The sequence below is a fragment of the Trachinotus anak genome, unplaced genomic scaffold (genome assembly GCF_046630095.1).
Source record: "Trachinotus anak isolate AG129_WGS33_773 ecotype Australia unplaced genomic scaffold, CSIRO_AGI_Tana_v1 ptg000002l, whole genome shotgun sequence".
NCBI classification, from domain to species: Eukaryota; Metazoa; Chordata; class Actinopteri; order Carangiformes; family Carangidae; genus Trachinotus; species Trachinotus anak.
In genome coordinates this window covers 953055-964783 of record NW_027273853.1, presented here as the reverse complement: position 1 = coordinate 964783, position 11729 = coordinate 953055, and the positions used below count along the sequence as shown (strand labels likewise).

General features: G+C 37.6%; 1 protein-coding gene across 1 annotated transcript; it reads left to right on the top strand.

Annotated features, from left to right (window-relative positions):
- Nucleotides 1-6346: 6346 nt before the first annotated feature.
- LOC139627896 (zinc finger protein 32-like) lies at nt 6347-9151 on the top strand. Its single transcript, XM_071489072.1, has 2 exons — nt 6347-6855; nt 7936-9151. The coding sequence occupies exons 1-2, from the start codon at nt 6693-6695 to the stop codon at nt 8796-8798; spliced, it is 1026 nt and encodes a 341-aa protein (XP_071345173.1). The 5' UTR covers nt 6347-6692; the 3' UTR covers nt 8799-9151.
- The last annotated feature ends 2578 nt before the right edge of the window (nt 9152-11729 follow it).

Sequence of the window (11729 nt, the reverse complement as noted above, 5' to 3'; positions counted from 1 at the left end):
ATGACAGGTGGGTTAATGTCCACAGAGTCTCAGTGTTATAAAGACACAAGGTGCAGATTTTAATTTGAGCTAAGGATGAAGCCTTCATATGTAATATCTGAATGTCAGAGATCTGTCTCTGTTCTCACACTGAGATACAGACAGGCCTTGGGTAACAAACTAATGTCTAATTGAGATTTACACTTTCTACCAACAGAAATTCTTTAAATAAATGCCCTCCAATCTTTGACTGAGGAAGGAAAATATATGAAATAAAATGTTAGCAGCTTCTAAAATTGAGACAGGAGGGACGGAGACAGACAGACTGTCAGGATTTGTTGAAGAAAAACTGCCAACGAGCCGGTTAGATTCACAGCAACTGACTCAGAGTGATCTGAGTTTCTGGAACAGAAAACCCAGAGTTTCCCTTAACTCAGGGTTAAGAAAGTCAGAGTTTTCACTAAACCTTCTTTCTGGAATAGTCCCCCGCAGTCTACATCCATTTTTATCAGTCACAGTTTTGTGACAGATAAAAGTCACATGATTTTTGTTTATCTTCATTCAGAACCAGAGCCAGAGCAAGAGAGAGAGAGAGAGAGCACTGAAAAACTACTGCTCTTCAACTAATGTTCTGTTAACTTATAAATCATATAATACAATTAAAAATATATCTAATGTATTCAAATATTTTGGTTATATGTATATAGTACATAATATGTAGCCTCCACTTGCTCCTGTAATAACATGAAATTGAGAAAATGAAAAAAAAAAACCAAAAAAAAAACCAATAGTAACAATAATGATAATGAATAATACATTTAAGAATAATAATAATAATAATAATAATGATAACAACAACAATTTAACATTTTTTATATTTATTGGTCGGTCACAAATGTTGTATTTTGTAATCTATATGGATGAACATGGTGGCCAAATTTATAACTGGTCTGGTAGCCCTTAGATCAACAAACAGGGTCAGTCTGCAAAATTAACAGTATGATGGTTTGAGAGGGAGGCCTGGTATGGAGTGAAATTCCCAGCCTGAATTATTGTTTCAGTCCACTGCTGTTAAAGAAGAAGAGAAACAGAAAAGTAGAAACAGATTTTTTACAGCTTGTAGCTTGCTCTGATTGACTGTCCCTTCAATTGCCAGTCATTTCCCTTCTTTCTGTGCTACAATGGGGGGAAATGGAATTAGGGCTAGTAGTTGTATTTACAACCATGGAAAGCAAACAGGCTAAGAAACCAAAGTCAGGGACATATTCTCTGTTGCTATTGATCTCCTTAACTCCATGTAAGTGGTCCACTATTACAGTGTGACACCACAACTTGAGTGATTAACGTCTCTCTTGCTCAGATTTATAATGGATGCAAAATAGGCAAAGAAATGATTTAACTTAACTTCAGTGGTTAAATAAAACAATGAAACAACATTAAATGTATTTACAGATTTTGATAGTGACAAAGGACAATCACATAGATGCTGGCCCCAGTCTGGGAGGTCTACAAATTAAGCCCTGTTTATCACAGTATACTCTACAATAAAAATGCTTTTATCGTGGAGGAATATTTCTGAATACAATTTTCTGAAATCTATGTGATTTTTCTCAAATAACAATAAGGTTCAATCTATATTTTATTTGTGTGATTCGCAGTAATTACTGTTCTTATAGCTTGTGTTCTATAACTGTAAAAAATGAAATTATATATATATATATATATATATATATATATATATATATATACAGGTTAAGGTAACACTCAGTGATGGCAATAGTGATGTTTTGTAAAAGAGTCACTGTTTTTCCGACAGAATCCTGACATTGACAAAAGTACTGAGTTTCAAGAAAGCAACAGATATTTGTACAGATCAGTAGAATCATTTCTGTTCCAGGTTTTCGATGATGTGCCCATTATGGCTTTAAAACAAAGCTTCTAACTAACTTAGGGATTGTTTACTATCCTACAAGTTTCTTTTAATTCAAAACTGTGAACTGTGTTTGTTTCCTTATTTGATAATCAAAATAAAAAAAATGCACCCAAACATGAAATGAATAAATGAATATAAAATCCATATGCCGTTTATTAGCTCTAATAAAATGACAAATGTAATTTAGTCAAACAGGCCTTATCAGGCATTAACAACTCTTCTCCTTTCTGCTTTGGCAGCAGTAACATTTTGACATTATTTTTTAACTTTTTAAATGTATGATATATATATATATTCATATATTCATGAGAGCTCACGCAGCTTCTATTTCTACTCTAGTACTCTCATGTCATGTTAAGAACTTGATTCACGGTTCTCATATGATGTTGTTTGTGGTGAAAAACTCCTTATTACACATGAACTCATGGCTGGAGAACTGACGTTACTGAGCCTGATGATAATCAGCCAATAGTGAAGTCAGGTGAAGCAACTGTGAGACTGAGGGGAAGTTGGTTTGTAATACAGACCTTTTGAATTTGATGAGTGTGAAATAATTTACAGCTGCTGCTGTCACAGGGCAGCGTTCAGCACATCTCACAGTCAACAGGGTCCTCTGCTGGTGAAGAGAGAAATGAAAGCTGAGCACTAAACAACTGCTGCTTATGATGCAGATCAGATTTTTTTAAAAATATAGTTATACTACATTATCTAATACTCTATTTGGTGGTTTTATATTTTACATTGCTGTTGTATTGTTTTTTTTCATAGAATTCTCTTCCATATATTTATTCTATATAAAACATTGTACTAGAGATTGATGGCAGCAGAGGGAAACAGGTGAACATAATCCACCAGAAACACTGAGACTGCTTCTGACAACCTTCTTTCATCTCTAAATTTGCCTGTCAATGCTCATTTTGATTTTCACACAACTGTGACCTGTATTCATACTGATTTTGTCAACTCAGGATTATAAAATGTGCTTGTGAGGGTTGAGCATATGGGGTATGTTCTTACATTTGATGTGTTGGGCGCTTCTCCTGCTTTTTTGTTCACTCTGAATACAAATACAAAAAAGAGGGTGCTTATGTCTTAAAGCAACAGGTCAAACCTCCACACTGCAGACTGAAACATCAAATCTCTATTTTATGATCATAAAGTGACAAAAGTGACAACATAAACAATAAATAAGTAAAGGTTAATGACAACAGCTGCAATGTGTGATCACAAAGAAGTCATCAATGACCATCCATGTGTGTCATGGTGCATCTTGCCACATTTTAGAAGAAAGCTGGATCTCTGTGGATTTGTGAATAATACAGGTTTAAGGTCTGAATAAAGGGGAACAGTTAACATCTCTCACTCACCTCCCCCCAGAATGCAAGTAGCACAGTATGTTTTTAATAGTTCAGTTATTCATTCTCACCCTGAATAGATTTTTGAAAAGATGTTTTCTGAATATTTATGTAAATGGACAAAAGATAAAAAATGTTTAAAAAGAGCGACGTATTGAAATAAAACACGGCTAATTTTAGACATATTGGACATTTGTTAAGAGTTCAAGCCTTTCAGACATACTTGAATGCAATGATTATTTTTTGTTTCCACAATGAAAATCACAGTAATACCACCATGGTAATATACTTGTTAAATATAAAATGTTGAGTTTTGACAGTGGAATTCTGTATTCAGACATATGTGTAGTGTGTATTCATAATGATGCGTCTCCACCATGGAAAACCTTTGGTCAGCTCTGAGCAAATGAGCAGAGCTTCAAGGGGAGACTGTAGCATGCCTTAACGAGGCTCCACCTTTTCCTCCACAAATATTAAAGAGATGAATAAGTTCTGAACATTCACCTGCACAGACTGTCATATTTTGTCTTGTGAAGTAAAACTAAACTAGGTCAAAACCTAGTATGTGTCTGAACCCCCTATGGTCAAATCCTGTTTTCACAACTGTAACGTCATCACAAACACATAAATGAAAGACAAAGACTGAGTTGTGATTTCAGCTGTATTTACTGTAAAATGATTACTCAGAGAGTAAGTTGGAAGAGACACAATATCTTTCTTATTTGGTTTTCATACAAAGCACAACAATAGTTTAGCCTTTATTTACCTCATCTCCAGAACATCACAGACTTTTTTTTAGAGGCAGGTCTTTATTTCTAACTCCTGCTGTTTGATATGTACAATTGGTCACAGCTGTATTTTAGTAGGAAGCCTCCTTTCAGTTGCTCCCATTTGCCATGTTAAAGTTGCACTGCATTAGGTGTTAACACAAACTCGACACTTCCTGTAAGCATTTCAAATTAAAAGCCCTCTTTAGTTTCAGTGGACAGAAACCCTTTATTTCTTACTGCTATGCTGCTGTAAGTGTATTGTCTCATTTCCTGTTGCTGGTGTTTCTGTTGTTTACATGTTATTCAGATCTGCTAGTTTCTTTAGCAGTTAGCGATGATTTCTCTCTTTCCCTCCCTCTCTCCTGCTGTCTCTGCTCAGTGTGTCTTATGTTTAGTTCTTCTTCTGCCTCCTTTACTAATAATGATACATGTAATGAAATTAGTTTATTTCATGTAATGGAGGCGAGGCTCAGGGAACTGGAAGTGCTCATTAGGGCTGCTGTTGGCTCAGGGAACTGGAAGTGCTCATTAGGGCTGCTGTTGGATTTTGAGTAACTGGTCTTCTTAGCATTAACTTGAAAATCATTCTGATGAGCTGTTTTTATAGCCTTGGATACAAGTATGTATGTTTTGTTGTGAATATTCTATTTTGTGTTTGAGCACATGAAGTGTGTTTGTGTGAGTCTGTGTGCATGTAGGATGTTGAACTGTGGGATATTAGGCTTTGCATTGTGTTGTACTGTTGCTCTCACCTGCCCAGGGACTGCAGATGGAAATAGCTAGTAGCTAAATCTGCTACAAGCATCTTTTTTTTTGTAATTAATGTGTTTGGAGTGTGGTCCCTGATATAAATAAACCTTGAAAGAATAGATTTAAAAAATAGATTGGTGATGCAAAGGCACATAGCCGTGATAAAACACAATCACTTGTCTTTTTCTGTGTTTCACAGTTTTTAAACTACTAGGCTACTTGATGGGGCAGATGTGTGCCATGAACTCGAAACATGTAAAAAAAAAACTGTCTTTATAGTTAAACTACACACTGTAAGAGGAAACTGTAATAGGACATAATCACATTTATCCATTACAATTGTTTTTCTTTCTTCTTCTCTTACAGACTTTTTAACTATTTGTACTGCATATGTGTGTTCAAATAAACATATGTGTATGTCTCATCAATTTTGTATTGCGTGTCCCAGATTTAAAGTACTCTGTACTATGATGAACATGTTGAGATGAAATTTGTTGACTATATATTTAATGTATTTTATTAACACTTAGTGATTAAAAAAAAAAAAACATGTCAAATATGTTTTTATTTGTCATCAAATAGTCAGTTGAGCAATGATACAGACATTTCTGTATGAAGCTGTCAAAGGGTAGCGAAACAGTTTTCCTTCCTAGATCAGCTTGTAGATAGTGAGTGGTGGGTTCTGGCAGCACTGTGTGTGTGCGTGTGTTTGTCGTGAACTAGTGATGTGCAATACTGCATATTTTGGTATCGATCCGATACCAAGTAAATACGGGCCAGTATCGCCGATACCGATACCGATACCGGTACAGATACTTTTCAATAAATAAGGTGGATGCGTCATTGAATTGCTAAATCTCAATTAATTTTCATGACCTTAAGTGTTTTTTGTGATGTTTCCTTTTTTATTATTAAATAGTTAAAACCCAGGACAGAATTAGGACAAAGTTCGTAATTAAATGTTTTATAATCAAATTTTTTTCAGAAAAATCTTAAATAAAAAGTGCACGCAAACCAGTAAACAAATTAAAACAAACAAGTACTGTTGAGAAACTATAATACAACAATTAAATTAAAATTCTCACATTTCAATTTCATTTTCTTAACACATTTCAATGGGATAAATGTATTACATCAAGGTCTTAGCATAATTTATACTTTTTGAGTTGGCTAAAGTAATAAATAACAATTTCACTTTGTTACTTTCAACACTATAACCTGCCTGGATATTCTCTGCCATGCTGAAAGGCCTCTGCCTTTGACCTCGTCCTCTGGACTGGGGGTCTTGCAGCCGGGCCAGGGGGTGGGAGATTTCTCTCCTCCTCTCCCCGTTTTTGTAGCTCCATGTTTTCCTTTGGGTGTTTTTTTGCTGTTGTCTCGTTTTGGGCTTGAAAATACAGCCACACGGCGCTCCTCTTCCTCTCTGCCATTCTTCTGTTGTATTTTCTCTGTGCGTGTGCTGATGAACCTGAGCCGGAAACTTGCTTGTTTGTTTGTTTGTTTGCTTTGCGCGTCTAAGTCACGTCATGTGATTCACGTCACGGCGCAACATCTAAACACAAGAGGGGGAGGGGGAGCACAGTGCGCCTGCTCTGTGCTGACACAGGAGCGAGTCCGGCGACCTGTTTCCTCTTTGCCGGAACCGCAGCATTGCAAACAAGAGCGGAACTTAAAGTAAAGAATCGATCTCACCAGGCTAGTATCGATCCGATACCGATACCGACTTGGTATCGATACTATCGATATTTGGATCGATCCGCCCACCACTATCGTGAACTGTTCTGAGCGGAAGGAAGGAGGGGCTCCTGGCATGTCAGCGGGAGGAGCGGCAGCAGGAGGAAGAAGAGACGGCGGCCACACAGTAACACATTCATCTGCTGCTCACTGGCCGGTTCCTGTGTGAAAATGTCCACGGTTGAAACGCTGAGAGCTTTTGTTAACCAGCGACTAACTGCGGCTATAGAAGACATCTTCGGGTTGCTGGAAACCACTATATCAAACTACGAAGAGGAGATAGATCGCCAGCGCAGACTGCTGGAGGATGTTGACAAGCCTGACATCCACAAAGGTCCGTGGAAAGGCTCCTCGTTACAGCGACTGGACCTGTTTGATGAAAGTAACAGGCTAAAAGCTTTTATGCTGCTTTACAAGGTCGTAGCTCTACCGTAACAAACTACATAACAGACCTCAGGTCTCCCTACTGGAGTGGGAAATCCATCGAATAGAGCACAACTAATGTAATTAGTAGACTAAAGTCAATCACACCACTAATTGCCTCCAAATAAAACACATTTCATTCATAATATTGTGAAAACAGGCCTTTAGTTTCACATGCATGTTTTTATATAATACAAAGCGAATCTGCACACCAGGATAAATTGGTTTAGTCTTGACTCTTGGTTGACGGTGTATTGATGAAGTGCAATATTGTAATAATTAGATTCTCTTAAGTGTGTTATTCTATTTGTGTGATGAAGGATTTGTGCAATTTAAAAATTTCATTCTCTGAAGGGGGGTGTGCGCCCATGGCGTCATACAAGCTAGAACCATCACTGATTAGATAGTAATGTAACTGAATGTCTTGGGTTCACCTAATTGGCCATATTTAGTAATAAAATAAAAAATGAGACATAGTGATGAACAGCAGCAACAACTTCTCTTTTTTTACGAACACACATATGTGACAAGCAGGACTCCTGCAACTCCTTCCTTTCCAACTGTGGCTATTTGTGACGTGTTACCGGGATAGGCTGCTCACTGTCTGTGTTTTGTTGAGATGAAGCTGCGGAGTCAGCCATTATATAGGCTATAGATGTTCAGCCAAGCAGCCCCAAATTCCCTAATGCTGAACTTGGACACTGTGTGCTGCTGGGCTTGGAATACACTGGTTAAACCCTGATTAGCTTATTGCAGATATATCACTGTGTAGGCTGATAAGTAACAAGAAATGACTTTGCAGGAATGCCAAACTAGGTTTGAGCTAATTTAGAAACCATTAGCTTTTTTGTCCACCAGAGAGCACTAAGTTGAATTTTCAGTACAATGTTTTCACAGTGCAGCATCCTGGGACATAAGAATGTACAGCATGTTTGTCAATTAACAAAATATCATAATACAGTTATATTAATAGCTTATTTCTGTATTTCAGTCTTACCTCCAGGTGTCCGAAAACTGATCGTCAGGAAAGAAGATCAGCAGGATTGGAGGACTTGTCTGCCCCGGGAGAACCAAGAGGCCCCACATATTAAAGAAGAACAGGAGGAACTCTGTGTCAGTCAGGATGTAGAGCAGCTTAAAGAACTAAGGGAGGCTGATATCACTGTGTTCCCATTCACCACTGTGCCTGTGAAGAGTGAAGATGATGAGCTGACAGCTCAGCCCTCACAGCCTCATCAAAGCCAAACTGAGGTGAACAGAGAGGCAGAACGTCCACCCAGAAGCTCATCCCAATCTTTATACTGTTGTGAATCAGAGACTGAGGATAGTAATGATGACTGGAAGGAGACAGGAGAGCAAGAGTCAGGTTCAGACACACTGAAAAATGAGAGCAGCGCCAATCATAATAAATCCCATACCCAGGAAAGGCCATTTAGTTGCACAGTTTGTGACAAGAGATTTGGTTGCAAAGGAAATCTGCATGCCCACATGAGAAGCCATACAGGAGAAAAGCCCTTCACCTGCACTGTTTGTAACAAAAGTTTTAGTGCAAAGGTCAATCTAAAGACTCATATGAGAAGTCATACTGGGGAGAAACCATTCAGCTGCTCATTGTGTAGCAAAAGTTTTAGTCAAAAGAAGACATTAGTTATACACTTAAGAAGTCATACAGGGGAGAGACCATTTAGTTGCTCTTTCTGTGCAAAACGTTTTAGTGAAAAGGGGACTTTGAAGAGACACATTAGAGTTCATACAGGAGAGAAACCATACAGTTGCAGTGTTTGTGAACGAAATTTTAGTTTGCTGTCACATGTTAAAAGCCATAAGTGTTCAGGTGGAAGCAGTAACAAGTGAAGCTGCTTAGGTTGTTTTTTCAAAATGAGTTAAGCTGTCACCAAGTGTCAACCCACCATGATGTCAGCCACTGGTTTGTGACTGCTGTTTTGAAGCCTTGAGTTTGTGATTTGGCTGTCGCCATCTTGGTTTTTTGAAACCATATTTGGAGGAGAAGGTGGGGCTGAGGAGTGAGGGGTGGATCTGACCTGCTCTGTACTCTATCCTGATTGTCAGGCAGGTCGCTGTGTGTGTTACAGTCTTTCAATGACAAAGTAGCCATGTTGTATTGAAAAAGACTTCAAACTAGCAATTTAGACCATAAACTCAGTAGGAAAACGTTTACTGAGGTAATAAATCAAGTGAGAAGTGGAGCCATTTTCCCATAGACTTCAATACAGTCAGACTTCTGTTTACAACCAGTGGAGTCGCCCCCTGATGGTCATTAGATAGAATGCAGCTTTAAGGCTCTTCAGCATTGGCTTCACTGTTCAGACCCAGAGTCTACGTCCATTTGTATATACAGTCTATGGTTCAGTGTTGGGCAGTGTTGCGTCAGTGACCAGTGGGACTATGAACAGATGCAATATATCTTGAAGAATGAATGAGTCTGAAGACTTAATCAGATGCCAAAACACTGTACACTGGTTTATTACATGATAAGATGGAATTTTACAATTCTGGGATGTTATCATAGGGGCAGAGAACAGTAGAATTATAGCATTCATTTTACACATTTATCTACCCGGAACAGGTACTTGATTGGCCAGCACAGTGCATTGCTGGATGACGCTACATTGCATTGTGGAAAAAGTTGAACTAGTAAACAATTAGTTGGCTAATACAAACTGCAGGTAAGGGCAGGTGACTCCCTCTTTGTTTAGAGATGAGGGGGCAGCGTATTCTCTTTGGGATGAACCAATTTATTTTCACCACCACATGTATTGAATTACCAGTATTTGTGTGGAGGTTCTGTCATGGAGCAACAATAAAGAACAGTAAATATAATGGAGTAGAAAATCTGTCAAATAATATGTAATAGGCTACAAATGCCACAGTAATATAAATGCAAAGTCATTTATAGAACAAAGTATTCACACTGCAACATGAATTGGCAACATACTCCCGTGACAGCCACTCTATACTGCACGGGCCAGGTTATGCTAAAAGCACATGTGTGATGTGTTGACTGACCACATCTAAAGGCAAAGTGTTTACAGCTGTTCAGAATGGCCACACTCGTGGGGATGAAGAGTCTGCTTTCATAGATGTGAGGTGTGTTGATCATTCAAATGGGGATAACATAACACATTCATACAGAAAAAGTTTATGGTAATGGCATTAACAAAATCTAAGGGGAATCAGGAGTTATTAAACCTGGTGTCCAATCAATAATATGAGTTTGGAGGGGTGGATTAGAGCTATGTATGGTATGTATATATATGGGTGAAAATTTTAGAATTTTCAGTGGGTGTGTAATAGGTGTGATAGGGATGTGGGAGTAGGTGGAGGGTATGCTACATTTATCAAAGAGAATATGCCATTCAGAGTACCTGTACTTTAGTTCAGTCAGCGGAATAAATTTTCTTTTAGATTTGAAAATGCAATAGATTATACACTGTGTTCATGACAGGAGAAAAACCAATCACAGCCAACTTCCACACTGTCAGTCATGTTGTGCTTCCTGCATTTTTGAACAGCTTAGTTTGAACTTGGTATTGGGCTAATGAGGGCTACATGATGAAAATGACCATGACCAAACTTCATCACTGCCAACAAAAATTTGCTTTCCAACTTTAGAAAGCCTGTCAAGGTGTGTAATGTTTTTTTAATTCCAGAGAAACTTTTAAACAGAGAGCTTGTAGTAGTTGCCATTTTTATGGTATGGTTACTACAGACTTTGTATCATATTCTACAAGCTTTTTATTCTACAGGTTCTACAGTCAGTAGGTTATTCTGTAAATGCACTTTGAACAATAAAACAATGAGCTGACTCACAAAATGTAGGCTACTTTTGAATACTGAAGTATTTTTAAAATCAAGTACTCCAGTACTTTAACTCAAGTAAAAAGTTGACTGAACAACTTGGATTATCCCAGACATAAATATAAATATTAAGGAAAGAGCAGTTGAGATAATGGCATTGCAGTGGATAGAACAAAGTAAACTAAAAAAGGTCATATTATGCTCAGATATCACTGTACTCCATGTGATCCCAAAACATACCAGATATACTCTACAAAGTATTTGAAACTCTATACATCATATTAAAACAGCAGTCAGGATTATGTGCATAATAGAAGCATTGAGGGGAATTAAATAGCAGATTCTCAACTTAAAAAAAACTATGAAACAGTATTAAATTGTGGATGTTATTTTGAGTAAGGCCAAAGCTAAAGCAATAATGCAGAGAAATATCATGACTGTCTAGACAAAAACACTGTGGTGAAAGAACAGGTCATCTGTATAAAATAAAGCAAAAAATGAGAGGAATGAAAGCAATAGGGAATAATTCCAGAGAGCAAACATTTATATCAAGACTGAGATTAGGACACGCAGGGTAAAATAAAGCAATGCATTTGATGGGGAAACATCGAGAGCTATGTGAATGTGGCTTGGAGGAAGAATCAACTGAACATGTCACTGTCTGAAGTATAAAGGTAAAACCATAGACTGTATATAAAAAGGGGAAAACTTAAGAATGAATTTAAGAGTTGTGGGGTGAGAGTTGGCCCCACTGAATCCATAGACTGCACATAAAAGTGGAATCTTAAGAACTTATTTAGTATTGAGTAAGCTAAATATAAAGTCTTGTTTGAGTTCTTAAAAGAAACTGCATTAAATAGAATTTATTTATTTAACTTGTCCTGATGGAAATCGGGAACTCCGGTCCACACTCCAGTTTTGCAGGTGGCGGTAATGCACCTTAAACTCTAGGTGCCACTCGCCATT

Coding starts and splice junctions, on each gene's coding strand:
- LOC139627896 (XM_071489072.1), top strand. CDS start 6,693: ATGTCCACGGTTGAAACGCTGAGAGCTTTTGTTAACCAGCGACTAACT. Junction 6,856..7,935: donor CAAGCCTGACATCCACAAAG/GTCCGTGGAAAG, acceptor TCTGTATTTCAG/TCTTACCTCCAGGTGTCCGA.